Source organism: Eleutherodactylus coqui, chromosome 4 (genome assembly GCF_035609145.1).
Source record: "Eleutherodactylus coqui strain aEleCoq1 chromosome 4, aEleCoq1.hap1, whole genome shotgun sequence".
NCBI lineage: Eukaryota > Metazoa > Chordata > Amphibia > Anura > Eleutherodactylidae > Eleutherodactylus > Eleutherodactylus coqui.
The window spans coordinates 272,919,568-272,942,078 of NC_089840.1; the positions used below are offsets into that span (position 1 = coordinate 272,919,568).

Below are 22,511 nucleotides of genomic sequence, written 5' to 3' on the forward strand. Positions count from 1 at the left end.
ACGCTCGGCTCCGCTCCTCCGTCTCGCACACGCTCGTCTCCGCTCCTCCGTCTCTCACACACGCTCGGCTCCGCTCCTCCGTCTCACACACGCTCGGCTCCGCTCCTCCGTCTCACACACGCTCGGCTCGGCTCCTCCGTCTCACACACGCTCGGCTCCGCTCCTCCGTCTCACACACGCTCGGCTCCGCTCCCCCGTCTCCCACACACTCTCCTCCGCTCCTCCGTCTCACTCGGCTCTGCTCCATCCACTCTCTGAATACATCCTCACACAGCAGGGTCCGGCAACCACTGAGCAGAGAGACCTGGTCATGTGACCCCTTGTCTCCTCCCACACACTGATCACATGACGGTGACATCATCACAGGTCCTGTAAGAACAGAACAACCCCGCGGCTCCTGTCCGGCTGCAGGTGGAGGTATGTGGGGTCTCCAGCACTGGGGGGCAGGGATCATTTAACCCCTAAACACTTTTTTTGCAGGATGAGCTCTCGTCTTCATTTGCCCTATTTTTGGAGAATGTCTAACATGTTGATCACTTTTCATTCCACATTAGCGGCGTTCACCTTGTGGTATAAATAACATATTGAATTAATTCTTGGGATCCGTCAGATTATCTCAATACCACATTTTACCCAGTTTTTATCTTTATTTTCTTGCAACTTTTTCAAACTTAAAAAAATACATTTTTTTAATTGCCGCATTCAAAGACCCCCGGACACTTTTCTTCTTTTCGCTGGATTGAAATTTTTTTTCCTTTTTGCAAGATGATTTGTACTTTTTAATGGTACAATTTGTTGATCTGTCCAACTTCTTGATTGGTATTTCATTTTTGGGTTTCACAGAGGCAGGAATAGTCCAAAATATTATAACTAGAATCCATTCACTGCTTGGGACTCTATAGCAGAGCTAACACACAGGCCTGATGACCCCCTAACACCAATTTAGGGGCCATAAAACTTTCAAAGCCTTTATTAGCTGACTAATTAAGTATTTACCCCTCTACTCATCCAGCTCTGGTATTGTTTTAAGTGCAAATTACTCCCAGCGGGTCTGTGCCTTTTCATATGCATGCCTCTTCGGCTCTATTTCATTAAAGGCGTTTTGTCATTAAGAAAAAATTATCTAAGCGTACCTATTCCTTTCCTGTCTGTCTCCTTATCACATCTTCTCCTGGTTGAGCTTCTCCAGTGCCCCTGGTCAGCTCACTGCAGGCTGGGCCCAGCTTGTTATGAGGGCTGCTTATCACAAACTCCTTCCTGCTGGGTCAGTGAAGGTCACATCCCTGTGCTGTAGCTTCACTGCCTAGGAAGGAATTGTAATCTATTTCAGAGACAGCTCGCATGAGCAATCTCTGAAGAAGATAGGCAGTCCTCCTGCTGGCCTGTGAGCTGTGACATAATGTACATTGGCAGACTGCCAACCTAATGTAACCTCACAGGAAAGAGCAGAATCAGGCAAGTGGAGGTGAAGTGACTCCCTGGACTGCAGGAGACAGGAGAAGATAAGGGAGGTGAAGATCTGGTAAGTAGACTGACCAGGGAGGAATAGAGAAGTATAGAATTTTTCTTTTTTAGTGACAGAACCCCTTCAAGCCTCAAGAAGAACCCTCAGTAGTTTTGAAAGCTTGCTGTAACATCATGTATTTTTGTTAGCCATTAAAAGGTATCATATCTACAAGATGACTTGGTTTGTCCTGCTGGGAACAGTCACATTTTGCTCTTCTGGCTAACACAGTGCCAAACTTTTTTTTCTCTCTACAAGTGGTTAAAACAAATAAAAACAAAATTCCCTGGTCCTCATAGATGAAAGAATGACCACAAGATATAGATCCACACATCATAACGTCACCTCAGATATCACAAGTTTTAAATGCCAAGGACCTCCTAGATACATAAGTCAACGGACAACATTCCCGTAAGACGTATACAACAAAACATCCAATGGAAATTCTAGTACAGATAACTTTAGACCAAGATTATAGAAATACATCACAGAAGGGGGAATACAGAGAATTACAAACAATCACAGAACATGGCCATATACTTACTGAGTAAGGAGGGCAGGTAGCTGCATCCTCTCACCATGCTGGTAGCAGACTACCAAATGAGGGAGCGAATTACACCTGTGAGGGACACCGATGAGACAGCCACTCACACAGCCTCTTAATATAGAGGGGGAGGGGGGCTGCTTGGTGTATACTCCCACACAGAGTAGATGCAAAGTGGCAGACATTCTGATACATGTAGTCCACCATGAAGACCAGCAACCTATTAAGGACGCCATAATAATTCGGCAGGTTGCCCTGCACTTCAAAGAGTGAACCACATTGGTACTGCCACCCTGGGCCCCCCCTGGTGTTTTAAAGCCACAGATTATAGTAAAGCTCAAGGCCCATTTACATGCGACGATTATCGCTTTAAAAATCGTCCAAATGTCCAAAAATGGGCGCTTATTATTACATGTAAACGCGGGCATTGTGCACTTTCCGTTTGAACGATGGACTTTACTTCACATAAAATCCATCAGTCAGTCACTGAAAGACAGAGCAAATACATTACATTTAAATGCATTTCGCTCATCTTTCAAAAGACTGTAAGATGTTGTTCTACCCGCCACGAGGATAACAATTGAATGTGCCGGCAGCTGTTTGCACAGCTGGGCGTGTGTTTAAACACAAGCTGACTCAGCAAACAACTGGTGGAAGTCCTTTGACATGCAAATGATGATAAAGTGTTAATCGCGATTGAAGCCATTAGCACTTTATGCAAATACATTGCTAAATCTTTCAGTCTTTTGGCCGTTTGAAAGATTATCTTTGCGTGTAAAAGGACCTTTAGAGAAGGATATTAGAAAGACCACATATTGGGTCTATTCAGGATGAGATCTACTCACGGCTCCAGGGAGGAAAGAGGATCTATAACCAAAAACAGCCCCATTCAGAGATGTGTTGGGGGTCATGGTCAGCTGAGGACTGATGTTCAGTACTAACTTCCCTTTTACATGGGACGATTCACTGTTCAACAAATGTTCATGAAGTCTTTGTAAATGCATTTAAATGAGGTTATTTACACTTCTATGGCCCTAAGGGAATAGATTATTACCATATCGCTAGATCATTAGCTCTAGTATTAAAAATTAGAAATGTGGGACAATGAAATTAATGAAATATACAATTCATGGCTACAAGGGGAAATTTACAAACATTTATTGGGAATTTTTATGACAAGCTTTCATCACATGGGCCAAAGTACATAATACATAACTACATTACTGCGATTTCAAGTTTGGCGCTTTTTCTTTGCCTGCCGTTTGTATTGCAGCATCGCTATTTGTTTCACTAACCAACTGACTGCAGTGATGGGACCGACTGGCGGATTCCCTGACACTGCTGGCGGATTCCCTGACACTGATGGTGTTTGCACCTTCGATTTCCTTTATTGTTGAATGACTCTAAAAAAACTTTATTTTTTTCTAACTCTTGTGGGCCCGGCTGGGGGGACTAGGGAAATTTCTAGATTTATGAAGTTCTCCAGCAGATTATTGCTTTATCCCGTGATTGCCTGTAGTGGTTGTGTGACGATGTGACCTGGTCTGACCTCACATGTGGAGGATCTGCCTAACAAACTATTCCATTACAGCCCATACAAGGAGGGAGAACACAACATCTACACTTTATTACCTCCTCGCCGGTTTCCCCTTATTCTCTCCAGTAATTGTATTATTACAGGGGTTTTGTATGATGTTACATTGTCTCGTCTTCTCCCCATTCAGGATCCTCGGCCGATATCTTCTATATCAGATAATATTCCTGATTGACCCGACAAGGATGGATAGGAAGAGGGACAAGATGGCGGAGAGTATATTCACCCTCACCCTAGAGATACTCTTCCGGCTTACAGGAGAGGTGAGAGATTCTGGAGATGATCTCACATTACATCTATGTTATACTGGAGCTGTCCTCATGTCAGGGAGGCCACCAGTATAGTTTTGCAGTCGCAGCCCCGCTGACATTATCGCCACTCTCCTTGTCCCCCTACGCACCTCTGTTTCCCCAAATATGGGTTAGATTCAGTTTCCACCACTGGGTGTCCATCAAATTGGAGGTCACCCGCTGACAGTGAGTGGTGGGGACTGTTCTTCTCGACACATTCAGAGCACTGAGAGCCGATTCCAAAGCCCCATTTACATACAAAGATGATCGCTCAAAATTCGTTCAAAATATAGGATGGTTGGCAGTTTGAGTGATCATTTTGCATAAGCTGCTAATGGGCACTAATGCCCATTAGTAGCTTATCAGCTTCATTTGCATGTAAATGAGCCTCCCTGAACTGTATACAGATAACGACAGGTGGTCTGTTATGTGCATAAAGCTCCTTTGTTCTGCTGAGGTACTGCAGCTGAATACAATGTTATCAGCGCTCCCGTGGAGAATCAGTGTGCGGTACCTGCTTATCAGCTCTCAGGTGAATGAGGGATTTTAAGCTTAACTGAAAATCATTGTTCGGTCAAAAAGCAAACAATGTTAGCATTTACACACAATGATTATCACTCAAAAGTCATTGAGCGATAGTCGTTGCGTGTAAATGGGGCTTAAGGATATTCTGTATGTGTAGGGGGAACAGAGGTAAGTGGGCAGAAAAGAAGATTGTCTGCTGGGCTGCGGTTACAGATCTATGCAGCTGACCCTGCTGGCATGCAGGCGTGTACAGATTCCCTTTTAAAGTTTCTTTTTGGCTACATTTTTATTTTTTTTAGACCGCCCATGTTATGATATAATTAAGTAACCTATAGTTACCCGTCCCAGGTCCCGCCACTCCAGAACTTCCCCTCTGTTCACCTCAAATGGGTCTATTGACAGGCTGGAAAGTCAGATTGTGAACAAAACTTCACAACCTGCTGCAGCCAATCACAGACCTCAGTCGCCGACCTCTACAGTCTGTGACTGCAGAAACCTGTGTTGTCCTGTAAACAGACCCGCTAGGGTGAGCATAGAGGAAGCGCTGCAGCAGCAGTGATTCGGGATGGGTTAAAATAGGCTATTTTAATTATTTTAACAGCTTAAAAACAATAAAAATCTATCTTGAAAAAAATCAGTGTTTGTCTGGTTAAACACAAAAACAAGTAATGTAAAGAAATTGCAAAAAAAGTGTCCCCTATAAAATCCTGCACAGTCACTCCGTTTTTCCCACTGTCTTTTATTTAGCTGGTTGCAGCAAAGATATCATGTCAACAGCATCTGATTGGCGGCAGCGGTCACATGTTGTAACATGATGTCATCACTGCAGTCGGTTAAGCAAAGTCCAGCAGTAAAAGTTTTATAAGTCGTCTTAGATCTAATAGGTAAAACTTTCTTTAGGTAATTTCCCTATGTTGCTCCATTTTTTTTTCCTGAAACCGTCCGGTTACGTTCATACCAGATGATATGATGGGAGAGGTGAAGGACTCTGGGAATGTCTGAAGGGATATTTATGGATGTATCTCCCCATAAACAGGATTACACGGTAGTGAAGAAGACTTCTAGTGATGGCTGTCAGGCCCCGGTGTCTGATGGATGGGGAAGACCCCTGAGCCCAATCACAGGGCCTCCACCTCACCCCCTGATACTGGAGGAGATCAATGAGCAGAAGATCCTAGAACTCACCAACAAGATGATTGAGCTGCTGACTGGAGAGGTGACGCTGCTGGGAATGCTGGGACATTATACAGTAACGCTATGGCGGTATAACGTGTCTGGGTGATGACCGTATCATTGTGTTGTCAGGTTCCTATAAGGTGTCAGGACGTCACTGTCTATTTCTCCATGGAGGAGTGGGAGTATTTAGAAGGACACAAGGATCTGTACAAGGACGTCGTGATGGAGGACCACCAGTCCCCCCCATCACCAGGTAATAGACAGGACTAAATCCACACGGCCTTTATTATTTGTATGTAGAGAATGAATTCAGTGGCTGTCTGTGTTTTCTGCAGGTAGATCCAGTAAGAGAACAGCAGCGGAGAGATGTCCTCGTCCTCTTCTTCCACAGGATGATCAGGTAGATGGAGAGAAGGTCTCATGAAATCTCCCCTCTGGTCTGTAGGACGGCTGGGAAGGTCTTGTGTTCAGTCTTATTATATGATTGATACTTGTGTAATGAGAAAGCTGGAGATGGCGGGATTACAGCTGACCGCAGACATTAGATCTCCGCATCTTATTACTATTTTCTGGTTCTGGAGACTTCTGGTTGGAATAAAGAAGCAACAGGTTGGAGTTATACAGGAGACCTGCCGCTATTTGGCCCAGATCACTGCTGCTGTCATGTCATTCCGGCTCCTCATACTAATTAATGACCTTTTCTGGCCATATAAAACCTTCCACACGACTTCTCCAACTGTGTGATGACTTTTACAATATTTATTTCACAGCTTGTGAATCCGGATGAAGATCTGATCCCTATTGATGCTACAGAGACACATGTCAGGGGGGATCAGCTGTGTAAGGAGAAGATTCCTACAGATGACCCTCCAGGTGAGTGACCACTGAATGCAGAGAACATCCCAGATTCTCCTCAGTCACTTACTACAACAGTTCTGTGCTTTAAGCTTTGTGCTGTCAAGCATTTTTACTACAGATGAGCGAGCAGTGCCTTATGCGAGTACCTGTCCACTCGTCTCTAAAGATTCGGGTGCCGGTGGGGGGCAGGGAGCGGTGGGGAGGAACGGGGGGGAGGAGGGAGATCTCTCTCTCACTCTCTCCCCCCTGCTCACTCCCGCAACTCACCGCTCTCCCCTGCCGGCACCCGAATCTTTAGAGATGAGTGGACAGGTACTCGCATAAGGCACTCCTCGCTCGAGTAGTTTGCCTTTGCGAGTACGCTCACTCATCTCTAATTTTTACCCTTCATTCCGTTTTCAGCCAGAATACAAATTAAATATTTGGGACAATGTGAGGCCATTATAGGTGATAACACTTTCTATACAGAAAAGAGTCATAAACTTTCAAAAAAGATTTGAACCGCCATCGTGACATTTCAGACGTTTTGACTGGAGTTCTGCTGATGAGACCAGATCAATGGCTAAAATGGAGGGCCAGAAGCATTCATCTTAGCACAGTGCCCGATTGGTAATTATTAGCTTTTCACTGCCTGATGAAAGTGAGGTGTGCAATGCTTGGCTGAGCACTTCTGCCTCTACATTTTAGCAGTTGGTAGGGGTCTCAGCACTCGGAGCCCCATGATCAAAACTTTTGACATGTCACTATACAGGATCATAAGTTTGTGAGTCTTATACCCAGAAGATTACATAAAATCACAGAGGTGAGGAAAACAGCGAAGACATTATTCACTGAAAAAGCCAAAGATGTAATACCTGAAAGTCTGCAGAGCAGACACGGTCGCCATAGGCACGATTGCCATAAGGCAGGCACAATCACCACCGGCACAATCGCCGTTGCTCCTCCACACTATATTATCTGGCTGACTGCATATCTTTAGGGCTTATGGCCATTGCGCCTGCCCTGCGGCGATTGTGCCTGCCTGAAATCAAGATAATTGTTGGTATTGGTCTTTTTAAAAGGTTTTGGTTTGTAGTGTGATCCTTAATATAAATGTGTAACTCTAGAAACATCATCTCAAGTAGATGTATATGTGAGCTAAAGCTTATTCCGTAGTCACTTATTTTCATCCCTTCTACAAGTAAATTAAATTCAGGCCTCGGTCCTCTCCAAATGAATTTGATGTCATCTATATACCTCCTAAGGAAAACTCTGTTATGTGATGAAAGACTTTTTCATCTCAAACAATCTCACAAAAACATTTGTGTAACAAGGTGCAAACAGGGGCGTAACTATAGGGGATGCAGGGGATGCGGTTGCACCCGGGCCCAGGAGCCTTAGGGGGTCCATAAGGCCTCTCTTCTCCATACAGGGAGCCCAGTACTATGAATAAAGCATTATAGCTGGGGGCCCTGTTACAGGTTTTGCATTGGAGCCCGGGAGCTTTAAGTTACGCCTCTGGGTGCCAACCTAGTCCACATGGCTGGACCTTTAACCTGAAGATAAAATCCCCCATTATATGTAAAATTGTGTTAGATTTGATTCTTACCTCTAATTATTTTATTCTTTCTGTGTTCTGTGGCATTAATGGATCAGTGGTCGGAGATTCCCAAATTGCTATTAGTCCTAGGTCATGGGCAATGTTAATATAAAGTAAGAAGACGTCCAAGGCCACCTGCCACATAGTGTTGGCCTATTCTACATCTTGTAGTAATTAGTTGACTTACATCACCTCAATAGGGATACTTCCCATGAGCATGATTTTTAGTATTTTTGAAGTTTTTTGCCACCCCGCAGTGTACTTGGAAGAGGTCGCTCATCTTACTACATTTCTAGATAGAAGTAAATTTCCTGCTACATTTAGTATACTTTGGGTCTCCTTGGATTACAGTGGGGCATCCCACAGTGGGTTTATATGCATATCTAGCTAATCTATCCACATTTTTGTTTTATTCATATCTCCACAGATTAGTATCATCTGAGTCTCCTCTGTTTTTGTCTCCCTGATGGGACAGGAAAAAGTACAGGACTAAAAAGATCACCCTTATTCTGACCTCCCAGGGCTTTTCCTGTCCTGTTAGGGGCAAGTAAGACAGAGGGGTGCTAGAAGCTCCCTTGGGGCACTTGACTGCTTTTAAGAAGCTTTTACCTCCTTTTTTTTTTTTCCTTTTTTTGATAAGTATTTATTGGGGTAGTAGGTACTATTCCCTCTCCCTGCGAAACTCTCCCAGTGGCATCCCAGGCAGTACCTACTTGGTGTGAAGGAGACCAGATCAATGCTTGGGTGATATTCTACCAGTCCCCACGGCATATAAACATCTTCATCAGCACTTAATATGCCGTGGGGAACATCTTCATCAGCACTTCTGCACCATTCAGCAATTCCAGTAACCTGATTGGTTGTTTGGGTTGTCTGTCTCACAATTCCAGCAACCTGATTGGTGAATAAGGCCGAAGTGCTGATGAAGATGTTAATATACGTCCCCACATCCGTGTGACTTGAAGGTAGTTGAGGTGCTCTGCATCATAATGTTATTTAAGTGAAGCCAAAAATGGCAACCTCCAGTGTGGTAGCGGGAAGTTGAGCATGAGTGATGCCAGACAACAAGGTGCCAACGTCCTGGCACCACTTCCAGCTGCACGGAACACCGCTCCCAGTGTGGTGATTGGTTTCAGAAGTATGGGAATGCTGAATATGCATGACATGGCAAAGGCAATCCTAATCTCAGTTCATCTGTAGGTGCTGCGACATGGCACAGACAGGACACTGCCTGAGTCAATGGGCCATTCAGGTAATATTATTTAAAAAAACAAAAAACTATAAAACGTGTTTTATTCTTGGCAGATGACGACACCAGGAGTTCAGAGGGACATCTGATATCTTCATATTTTAAGGTGGAAGATCATTATATCATACAATATACATATGAAGAGCCTGCTATGATTCCAGATACACCCTCAGCCCTTCACAGCAAAGACTTATCATCTGATGCATCACAGACTGCCAAGCAAAATCAAATTTACAGAATGAATGTAGAACATCAAAGAGTTCAGTTAGGGAAGAAGTCCAAATCATGTTCTGAATGTGGGAAATGTTTTAGCCGCAACCCAGATCTAGTTAGACATCAGAGAATTCACACAGGAGAGAAGCCATTTTCATGTTCAGAATGTGGGAAATGTTTTAACATAAAACATAATCTTGTTGAGCATCAGAGAATTCACACAGGGGAGAAGCCATTTTTATGTTCAGAATGTGGGAAATGTTTTACCCTGAAATCACATCTTGATAAACATCAGCGAATTCACACAAGGATAAAGCCACATTCATGTTCAGAATGTGGAAAAGGTTTTAGTCAGAAAGAAGCTCTTGTTACACATCAGAGAAGTCACACAGAGGAGAAGCCGTTTTCATGTTCAGAATGTGGGAAATGTTTTAGGCATAAATCCGTTCTTGCTATACATCAGAGAATTCACACTAGGGAGAAACCATTTTTATGTTCAGAATGTGGGAAGGGTTTTAGTCGAAAAACATATCTTGTTACACATCAAAGACTTCACACAGGGGAGAAGCCATTTTCATGTTCAGAGTGTGGGAAAGGTTTTAGGCATAAATCAGTTCTTGCTGTACATCAGAGAATTCACACAAGGGAGAAACCATTTTCATGTTCAGAATGTGGGAAATGTTTTAGTCACAAATCAGTTCATGTTACACATCAGAGAATTCACACAGGGGAGAAGCCGTTTTCCTGTTCTGAATGTGGGAAACATTGTAGTCGTAAAGTAGATCTGGTTAAACATTTGAGAATTCACACGGGGGAGAAGCTCCCTTACGGTTCAGAATTTGGGAAATGTTTTATTTGGCAATGAAATCTTGTTCACCATGCAAACATTCTCACAAAGAACAAAGCCATAGTCAAATCAAATCGCATCATATTAATCATCATCAATTAGAAATACAACATTTAAAGTCATAGTAAAGTCCCATGTTGTACAAGAGAAAGGGAAAGCAATTCAGAGTTCAAAATGTTGATTAAAGCTGACCCACATTTTCAGGTGGCTTTTCAGAATAAGTTGCTGTGTGTATACACAAGGAATAACTGCATTGATGACCATTATTTGCCTTGGATATGTCATTTATTAACAGATTTTCTCCTCTGCCACCTTCTCTGAATCCTTGTCTTCTCTGAGCTTTTGGCCACCTGCACACGGGCGGAAATCCCGCGGCGGGATTTCCGCCGCTCAAAGCGTTAACAAACGCAATCCTATGCAGACGGCCGCGGTTTGGCCGAACGAAATCTCACGCGGCAAACAAACTGAGGCATGTCCTATTTCTGTGCGGGCTCGCAGAGCCCCGCACAGAAACGTCACTCACCCGGCCGCCAGCTCCGATCTGCGCATGCGCCGGCACATGAAAGAGCCGGGGCCGCCGGGCGCAGGTGAGTACGTGCTCGTCCCTGCAGGCGCTCTGGTCGGATCCCGCGGCGAGAATCCTTGCCTCCGGATTCGACCAGCTCGTCTGCAGGCGGCCTTTGAGTGTAAACTACTGTGTTTCCCCCAAAATTAGACACGGTCTTATATTAATTTTTGGCCCAAAAGAGGCACTGTGTTTTATTTTCAGGGGGTGTCTTACCTTGTCTAGCAGGCGCTGTCTCTGTCCCTCTCGCTGCTCTCCAGGCATGCCAGCATTTATCCTCAGCGCTGAAAAAGCATTCTCTTGATTGTCTCACCAAGCGCCGGCTGTGATTGGCTCAGGCTGCGGTCCTGAGCCAATCACAGCATTCTCTTGCTGGAGGCGGGGTATTCAGCCCACGTTACCAGGAAGAGGATGCTCTTTCAGCGATGAGGACGACAAGGAAGAATAGAGAGCAGTGAGAGGGTCAGGAACGGTGCCTGCGAGGTAATTTTTTTTTTTCATGTAGTGTAGTCAAAAAATAAAGCTATGGTCATGTGTCCAGCAATGGTAGCAGCCGAATTCATGAAAAAAAGGAGGGTTGGACAATTAGAACATGTCATATCCATCTATACTATTTAAAGCCTTGATTTCCACTGTGATGGCATCCTATCAATAAGGCTGTATAACAGCCGAAACACATCAGCTTGTTTTTTAACCCCTCTGCGCATGGGAATTTTTTAATATGTACCCAATAAAGAAGTGATTTTATTATTTTTTTTAAACATTGGTGCTGGATCAAATCTTTATACTTCTCAGCTTTACGCTGGATTCAGACGAACGTATATCGGCTGGGTTTTCACGCCCAGCCGATATACGTCGTCCCTCTCTGAAGGGGGGGAGCCAGGAGCAGTGCTCTGAGCTCCCACCCCCTCTCTGCCTTCTCTCCACCCCCTCTGCACTATTTGCAATGGGGAGAGGCGGGACGGGGACAGGGCTAATTCACGGAACTTAGCCCACCCCGCCTCCTCATATTGCAAATAGTGCAGAGGGGCGGAGAGGAGGCAGAGAGGGGGTGGGAGCTCAGTTCCTGCTCCTGGCTCTTCCATCCTCCCCCCCTGCAGATGAGGACACCGTATTTCGGCTCGGCATGAAAACCAAGCCGATATACGGTCGTCTGAATCCATCCTGACTCCGGGACTGGGCTCGGCCTGCAACAGCCGCGCACCTGTGGATTATTCTGCAAGGACATTTGATCATTCTAAGTCAACATCTAACGGTGAGCTGTATCGTTTTTTTGTTTTTTCTGAACTAGATGGACATTGTCTTCACTTAGCCTAACACACTATGTTACTATGGTAAGGGTAGAAAACGCATGGTGTGCCACTTATACACTGCCAAATTATGCCCAGCCAGTGACTAATAGAAGCACAATATTGGTAAACATTTGTGTGGCTGTCACCCGCCGCAGGTGGGCATGGTTTGTTTTTGTGGAGCCATCCGCATCATGTTCTTCCACCTTTAGGACGGTTCTCTACTCATGGGGTTTCCCCCCCAGACTAAAATCTGCCAGCCAACCCTTGGATAGGAGTGTTTGCTTATATGCATAAAAAGAATGTTAGAAAAGAATTATTTCATATCATCGTATCTTTAAAAAAAATGAATAAAAAAAATTTAAAATCGCAAATGGGTTTTTTATGCAATAGTGGAAAAATCTAAAAAAAAACAACATAATTTTGATTAGGTTGTAATCGTACCAATGCGCATAAAAATGTATCATGTTATTTATACTGTATGATTAGGCCGCCTGCACACGAGCGTTCCGGATTCCGCTTGCGGATTTTCACGCGCGTATGGTACCTAAATGTGCTTGCAGATAGGTGCGGATGCGTGAAAAATCACGCGCGGATATACGCGGATGTGTTGCAGAAAAAAATGCGCAGAAAAACCAGCAGACACCCCTTATTGTAAACCCAACCCCTAGAGAAGTGCCCATTCCTCGGAAAACAGCTTAAAAACCAACACCCAGACTCCGTTTTGTCCCTCTTGCTTGTGCGAGCACCGTTAAATTTTTCTGGCAACATGCTTTCACCCGGTGAGCAGATGTCTTTGTGGGCATGGTTGATCCATGTAACTTTTTTCAGGCGCTTCTCCAGCGTGACTTTATTTCAGTCACTGCAAAAAAATTCACAAGAGGAATTCATTACTACAGATTTTGCGTTCTTACATCCTGCATTGGCAAGAAATACTACCTATCTCCCTCTACACATTGCGGGTGTCTGCTGAACAAGGCTATTAACCCAATAAATGCCGCTTCAGTGACACCAGTGGAAAATACAACTGTTCCCGCAAAAAACAAACAGGGAGGGCTTAGTAACTTGGGCGCATCCTGGCGGCTGATGCACCCGTCTTCCTGCACAAGACGGCCGCAATGCAGGATGGACGTCTTTCCACAGAGCTGGAGGAAAGAACACAAGTCCGGCAATGGAGCCGGTCATGTGCTCTTTTCTGCCAGCGTTGCGGAGAGTCGCCCGTCCTGCAGTGTGACCGTTTTGGTATCGCTGCATCCGTAAAAGTCTGATCTATCAAAGTAATGTATGATTTACCCTGCACGGTGAATGTGGTAAAAAAAAATAAAGAAACTACGCCCGAAATGCACTTTTTCGGTCACCCTATTTCCGAGAAAAAATGTAATAAAAGGCGATCAAAAAGTCAACTGTATGCGGAAATGGTACCAACAGAAACGTCAGGACATACCGCACAAAATCAGCCCTCACACAACTATGTCGCCAAAGAAATAAAAAAGTTATTGCCCGCAGAAAATGGACACAGAAAATAATTTAAAAAAATTAAATATCTTAAAAAAAAAAATACAACTACTACAGCAAAAAAAATACTATATAAGTGTGGTAACGTAGTAATCGTACTGACCCATAGAATAAAAATATCAGGTCGTTTTTGTTGCACCGAAAGATGGTGGAATGTCTTTTTTTTTTCTCTCCGATTACAATTTTTTAAAGGTTTTTCAGTAAATTATATGGTACAATAAATAGTGCCATTGCAAAATACAACTCGTCGTGCAAAAAAACAAGCCCTTATACAGCGACGTCGATGGATAAATAAAGGAACTATGATTTTTTTAGGGAGTAGGGGGAAAAAAAGGAAAAAAGCAAAAAAGCTCTGTCACTAAGGGGTTAAAAGTGGGGATGGAAAAAAGCACAATAAAAACAAAAGTAAAACTGCTTGGCCACTAAGGAGTTAAAATGAAGAAAAAAAAAGGACATTTGACGCAATAGCGAATAATACTCACGCAAGTTCTTCTTTTCCGCTTCTATTGCGTTCGTCCAGGCATCCCCATAAACCTGAGCGGAGAGCTGAAGCCAGGATTGTTCCTTTCGATTCTTGTTTAAGTACTCTGGGGAGTTACTGTCCCATATGCTAGGGAAGTCCAGCATCATTGCAACAAGTTTGCCCATGTCCATCATTATTCGTTACGCCTGGTGGCTGCAGGCTGGTGGCTGGTGGCTGCAGGCTGGTGGATGAGGTGACTGGAAGGACAGTGCTGCTGCTGAAATTAGCCTGTGAAGCTCTTCTGTGCTGTGTGTTGGTAAGCCTCCTACCATGCCTACTTCCTGTAGTCATAGCAATCAGTGACTCCATCTGCAGCTGCACTGCGGATGTACTGCGTGAAAAAACGCACCCATTGGGTGCCTGCACACGAGCAGAATTTCAAGCGCGTGATTTTAGGCACATAATCCGCCCCAGACCGCAGCCAATATACTCCTATGAGGATCCGCAGTTGTCCCCAGACGGACGGATGTGTATCGCGTTTTTTCACGCGAGTGAAAAAATCTGCGACCTGTTCTAATTTTGGTCGGATCATGCGCGTGAAGCCTCCAATACAAGTGAATGGGTGCGTTTTTTCACGCAGTACATCCGGAGTGCAGCTGCGGATGGAGTCACTGGTTGCTATGACTACAGGAAGTAGGCATGGTAGGAGGCGTCCCAGCACACAGCACAGAGCTTCACAGGCACATTTCAACTGCAGATCTGTCCTTTCAGTCCCCTCATCTACCAGAGAGCAGCCAGCAGACACCAGCCAGGGTGCACCCAGTACCTCCTTTTTTTCCTGGGGGGCTCTTCCTCCTCCGTTACCGCAGTACGTCCGAAAAAAGTGACATGGATCAACCATGCCCACAAAGACATCTGCTCACCGGGTGAAAGCATGTTGCCAGAATAATGTAACGGTGCTCACACAAGCAAGAGGGACAAAACGGAGTCTGGGTGTTGGTTTTTAAGCTGTTTTCCAGGGAATGGGCAGTTCTCTAGGGGTTGGGTTTACAATAAGGGTGTCTTCCGGATTTTTCTGCGCGTTTTTTTCCGCAACACATCCGCGTATATCCGCGCGTGATTTTTCACGCATCCGCACCTATCCGCAAGCACATTTAGGTACCATACGCGCGTGAAAATCCGCGAGTGGAATCCGGAACGCTCGTGTGCAGGCGGCCATTCACTTGTATTGGAGGCTTCACGCGCAGAATCCGACCCAAATTAGAACAGGTCGCAGATTTTTTCACGCGCGTGAAAAAACGCGATACAAATCCGTCCGTCTGGGGACAACTGCGGATCCTCATAGGAGTATATTGGCTGCGGTCTGGGGCAGATAATGTGCCTAAAATAACGCGCTGGAAATTCCGTTCGTGTGCAGGCACCCAAATACTGTAAAAAAAAAGCAATGGCTGGATAGATTTTTTTTTTCTTCCTGCCCTCCAAAAAAAATAACTAAAAGTTATATAATACATTATATGTACCCAAAAATGGTGCTCGTACAAACTACAGTTTGTTACACAAAAAACAAGCCCTCATTTGGCCATGTCGGCGGAAAAGTAAAAACGTTATGGCTTGTGAGAAGTGGAGATGAAAGGGGGTCACAGCAAATGCTGAAAGCAAAGGGTCACATACTTTTGCCTCTCACAGGCATTTCTTCGGCCAGCAAAGGGGGACAGATAGGAGGCTAGAGCCGAAATGCCTGCTGTGAACATGGGGAGAACGCGGGCTGTAACCACCATCGGAAGGAGATGTGAGCTAATATGGCAGCTGCCGATCATAACATAAGATATATCCAAATATCTTACTATATAATTTGAAAGACCTTGCAGGACTCTGGGCCTTACCAATCGTTAAGGGGATTGTCCAGTTGTTACCAAAGATAACCTATCCTTAGTAGATCAGTGGGGGCCTGCTACCTGGGTCCACCGCTGAGAAGCTGTTCTCTGGGTCAATGTGCTCATTCACTAAGCTGATTTCTGCAGGAAGCAGACAGCTCCATTCTTACTGCAGTGGCCAGGCTTGGTATTGCAGACCGAGTTCCCATTGAAGTGAATGGATGTAATACCAAGGCTGGCCACTGCAGAGAGAACAGAGCACTCTGCTTCCTGCAGAAATCAGCTCAGTGTATGAGCGCACCGTCCTGGCAAAGGGCTGATTGGCGGACTCCCTGGCAGCAGAGTGACACCAATCTACTATTGAGGGTCCATCCTAAGGATAGGCCATTAGTAGTATACAAACAGACAATCCCTTTAAGTGCTGTAACCCTGTTTAAAGGGGGGGTATGAGCACTATCCCTCCCATAACAGACCTTGAAACTAACCTGTGTGGTACAAGGAGAGCTAGAACCTAAGCTGAATGCAGGAGTGGGTACGTAAATGAGTTTTACCAGTGCCTCCACCCAGGATAGAGCCTCCGTATATAGAGAAGGGTCTCTTCTGAGAATCAATTATGAATTACAAGTAACAGATATACCAAGAACCGCCATTCAGATTACATGATGTCAGAAAGTGTACAGAAATACCAAATAAGGTTAACAATAAAGTTATAGAGGCCCTAAAGAAACCGTACAGAGAGACCCAGCCACCCATGCACAATACCTCCAGACCAACATAGAAGATGATCCCGATGCAGCGGCCCCTGTGGATGCAGGATTCTCCTAGAAGACGACCAGCAGTAGAAGATGCTGAGGAAGTCCTCCGACTCCCCTCCCTCCACTGTAGGAACTAAACAGATCACTTGCCATGTGTACTGATATCTCAGCTGAGTAATAATGCAGTGCAGCAGCTCCTTCTGAGCTAAACCCTGAGGTGTCTGCTGCCAGCCAGCAGGGGCAGAAGCATGGGCCAACAATCAGCTATCCATGGGATGTTGTCCAGATACATTATTTTCAGTTGCTTTTTGCCCGATGAAAATAGAAACTACCTACAATGCTTAACAGCTTCCTCGATGTCCTGGTCTTTGATTAAAGCACCTAGGGCTACCGTGGCATTGCGAAAAAAGGAAAGTAGAGGGAGTGAATTAAAAAAGTAATGAAGGGATGCATCAGTGCTGCTTGTTTTATCAATATCACCCTTTGTTCTCTTAACAGCAGTTTTAAATGGAGCTCCAATACTTAACTATTATAAACTTGACAAAGTGCTCTCCAAGCATCGCAACATAGTATAGTTGGCTGAGACATTATGGTTATATGTTACTACAGGGGACAGCATGACTATATATTACTACAGGGGGCAGTATGACTATATATTACTACAGGGGGCAGTATGACTATTTATTACTACAGGGGGCAGTATGACGTTATATTACTACAATACTGCTATATATAACTGCAAGAGACATTATGGCTATATGTTACTACAGGGGCAGCATGACTATATATTACTACAGGGGGCAGTATGACTATATATTACTACAGGGGGCAGTATGACTATTTATTACTACAGGTGGCAGTATGGCTATATATGACTACACGGGGAAGTATGACTATGTATTACTGCAAGAGACATTATGGCTTTATGTTACTACAGGGGGCAGTATGACTATGACTACAGGAGGCAGTATGACTATATATTACTACAGGGGGCAGTATGGCTATATATGACTACACGGGGAAGTATGACTATGTATTACTGCAAGAGACATTATGGCTTTATGTTACCACAGGGGGCAGTATGACTATGACTACAGGAGGCAGTATCACTATATGTTACTACAGGGGACAGTATCACTATATATTACTACAGGGGACAGTATGACTATTTATTACTACAGGGGGCAGTATGACTATTTATTACTGCAAGAGACATTATAGCTATATGTTACTACAGGGGACAGAATGACTATATATTACTACAGGGGGCAGTATCACTATATACCGTATTACTACAGGGGGCAGTATGACTATTTATTACGACAGGGGGCAGTATGACTATATATTACTACAGGGGGCAGTATGACTATTTATTACTACAGGGGGCAGTATGACTATGTATTACTACAATACTGCTATATATAACTGCAAGAGACATTATGGCTATATGTTACTACAGGGGCAGCATGACTATATATTACTACAGGGGGCAGTATGACTATATATTACTACAGGGGGCAGTATGACTATTTATTACTACAGGGGGCAGTATGGCTATATATGACTACATGGGGCAGTATGACTATTTATTACTACAGGGGGCAGTATGACTATATATTACTACAGGGGGCAGTATGACTATATGTTACTACAGGGGGCAGTATGACTATTTATTACTACAGGGGGCAGTATGACTATATATTACTGCAAGAGACATTACAGCTATATGTTACTACAGGGGACAGTATGACTATATATTACTACAGGGGACAGTATGACTATATATTACTACAGGGGGCAGTATCACTATATACCGTATTACTACAGGGGGCAGTATGACTATTTATTACGACAGGGGGCAGTATGACTATTTATTACTACAGGGGGCAGTATGACTATATATTACTACAGGGGGCATTATGGCTATATATTACTACAGGGGACAGTATGACTATATATTACTACAGGGGGCAGTATGGTTATATATTACTACAAGGGGCAGTATGACTATATATTACTGCAAGAGACATTATAGCTATATGTTGCTACAGGGGACAGTATGACTATATATTACTACAGGGGACAGTATGATTATATACCGTATTACTACAGGGGGCAGTATGACTATTTATTACTACAGGGGGCAGTATGGCTATATATGACTATAGGGGGCAGTATGACTATATATCACTGCAGGGGGCAGTATGACTATATATTACTACAGGGGGCAGTATGACTATGACTGCAGGGGGTAGTATGACTATTTATTACTACAGGGGGCAGTATGACTATATATTACTGTAAGAGACATTATGGCTATATGTTACTACATGGGACAGTATGACTATATATTACTACAGGGGGCAGTATGACTATATACCGTATTACTACAGGGGGCAGTATGACTATTTATTACTACAGGGGGCATTATGGCTATATATGACTACAAGGGGCAGTATGACTATATATTACTACAGGGGGCAGTATGACTATTTATTACTACAGGGGGCAGTATGACTTTATATTACTACAATACTGCTATATATAACTGCAAGAGACATTTTGGCTATATGTTACTACAGGGGCAGCATGACTATATATTACTACAGGGCGCAGTATGACTATTTATTACTACAGGGTGCAGTATGGCTATATATAACTACAGGGGGCAGTATGACTATGTATTACTGCAAGAGACATTATGGCTTTATGTTACTACAGGGGGCAGTATGACTATGACTACAGGAGGCAGTATGACTATATATTACTACAGGGGGCAGTATGACTATATATTACTACAGGGGGCAGTATGGCTATATATGACTACACGGGGCAGTATGACTATGTATTACTGCAAGAGACATTATGGCTTTATGTTACTACAGGGGGCAGTATGACTATGACTACAGGAGGCAGTATGACTATATATTACTACAGGGGACAGTATCACTATATGTTACTACAGGGGACAGTATCACTATATATTACTACAGGGGACAGTATGACTATTTATTACTACAGGGGGCAGTATGACTATATATTACTGCACGAGACATTATAGCTATATGTTACTACAGGGGACAGTATGACTATATATTACTACAGGGGGCAGTATGACTATTTATTACTACAGGTGGCAGTATGGCTATATATGACTACACGGGGAAGTATGACTATGTATTACTGCAAGAGACATTATGGCTTTATGTTACCACAGGGGGCAGTATGACTATGACTACAGGAGGCAGTATCACTATATGTTACTACAGGGGACAGTATCACTATATATTACTACAGGGGACAGTATGACTATTTATTACTACAGGGGGCAGTATGACTATATATTACTGCAAGAGACATTATAGCTATATGTTACTACAGGGGACAGAATGACTATATATTACTACAGGGGGCAGTATCACTATATACCGTATTACTACAGGGGGCAGTATGACTATTTATTACGACAGGGGGCAGTATGACTATATATTACTACAGGGGGCAGTATGACTATTTATTACTACAGGGGGCAGTATGACTATATATTACTACAATACTGCTATATATAACTGCAAGAGACATTATGGCTATATGTTACTACAGGGGCAGCATGACTATATATTACTACAGGGGGCAGTATGACTATATATTACTACAGGGGGCAGTATGACTATATATTACTACAGGGGGCAGTATGACTATTTATTACTACAGGGGGCAGTATGGCTATATATGACTACATGGGGCAGTATGACTATTTATTACTACAGGGGGCAGTATGACTATATATTACTACAGGGGGCAGTATGACTATATGTTACTACAGGGGGCAGTATGACTATTTATTACTACAGGGGGCAGTATGGCTATATATGACTACATGGGGCAGTATGACTATTTATTACTACAGGGGGCAGTATGACTATATATTACTGCAAGAGACATTACAGCTATATGTTACTACAGGGGACAGTATGACTATATATTACTACAGGGGGCAGTATCACTATATACCGTATTACTACAGGGGGCAGTATGACTATTTATTACGACAGGGGGCAGTATGACTATTTATTACTACAGGGGGCAGTATGACTATATATTACTACAGGGGGCATTATGGCTATATATTACTACAGGGGGCAGTATGGTTATATATTACTACAGGGGACAGTATGACTATATATTACTACAGGGGGCAGTATGGTTATATATTACTACAAGGGGCAGTATGACTATATATTACTGCAAGAGACATTATAGCTATATGTTGCTACAGGGGACAGTATGACTATATATTACTACAGGGGACAGTATGATTATATACCGTATTACTACAGGGGGCAGTATGACTATTTATTACTACAGGGGGCAGTATGGCTATATATGACTATAGGGGGCAGTATGACTATATATCACTGCAGGGGGCAGTATGACTATATATTACTACAGGGGGCAGTATGACTATGACTGCAGGGGGTAGTATGACTATTTATTACTACAGGGGGCAGTATGACTATATATTACTGTAAGAGACATTATGGCTATATGTTACTACATGGGACAGTATGACTATATATTACTACAGGGGGCAGTATGACTATATACCGTATTACTACAGGGGGCAGTATGACTATTTATTACTACAGGGGGCATTATGGCTATATATGACTACAAGGGGCAGTATGACTATATATTACTACAGGGGGCAGTATGACTATTTATTACTACAGGGGGCAGTATGACTTTATATTACTACAATACTGCTATATATAACTGCAAGAGACATTTTGGCTATATGTTACTACAGGGGCAGCATGACTATATATTACTACAGGGCGCAGTATGACTATTTATTACTACAGGGTGCAGTATGGCTATATATAACTACAGGGGGCAGTATGACTATGTATTACTGCAAGAGACATTATGGCTTTATGTTACTACAGGGGGCAGTATGACTATGACTACAGGAGGCAGTATGACTATATATTACTACAGGGGGCAGTATGACTATATATTACTACAGGGGGCAGTATGGCTATATATGACTACACGGGGCAGTATGACTATGTATTACTGCAAGAGACATTATGGCTTTATGTTACTACAGGGGGCAGTATGACTATGACTACAGGAGGCAGTATGACTATATATTACTACAGGGGACAGTATCACTATATGTTACTACAGGGGACAGTATCACTATATATTACTACAGGGGACAGTATGACTATTTATTACTACAGGGGGCAGTATGACTATATATTACTGCACGAGACATTATAGCTATATGTTACTACAGGGGACAGTATGACTATATATTACTACAGGGGGCAGTATCACTATATACCGTATTACTACAGGGGGCAGTATGACTATTACGACAGGGGGCAGTATTATTTATTACTACAGGGGGCAGTATGACTATATATTACTACAATACTGCTATATATAACTGCAAGAGACATTATGGCTATATGTTACTACAGGGGCAGCACGACTATATATTACTACAGGGGGCAGTATGACTATATTACTACAGGGGGCAGTATGACTATATATTACTACAATACTGCTATATATTACTGCAAGAGACAGTATGTCTATTTATTACTACAGGGGGCAGTATGACTATATATTACTACAGGGGGCAGTATGACTATTTATT

General features: G+C 43.4%; 1 protein-coding gene across 1 annotated transcript; it reads left to right on the forward strand.

The window, feature by feature from the left end:
- Window positions 1-370: 370 nt before the first annotated feature.
- Window positions 371-11,677, forward strand: LOC136624393 (oocyte zinc finger protein XlCOF22-like). Its single transcript, XM_066598369.1, has 7 exons — window positions 371-417; window positions 3,773-3,905; window positions 5,494-5,673; window positions 5,763-5,886; window positions 5,969-6,033; window positions 6,404-6,506; window positions 9,376-11,677. The coding sequence occupies exons 2-7, from the start codon at window positions 3,828-3,830 to the stop codon at window positions 10,395-10,397; spliced, it is 1,572 nt and encodes a 523-aa protein (XP_066454466.1). The 5' UTR covers window positions 371-417; window positions 3,773-3,827; the 3' UTR covers window positions 10,398-11,677.
- Window positions 11,678-22,511: the final 10,834 nt, after the last annotated feature.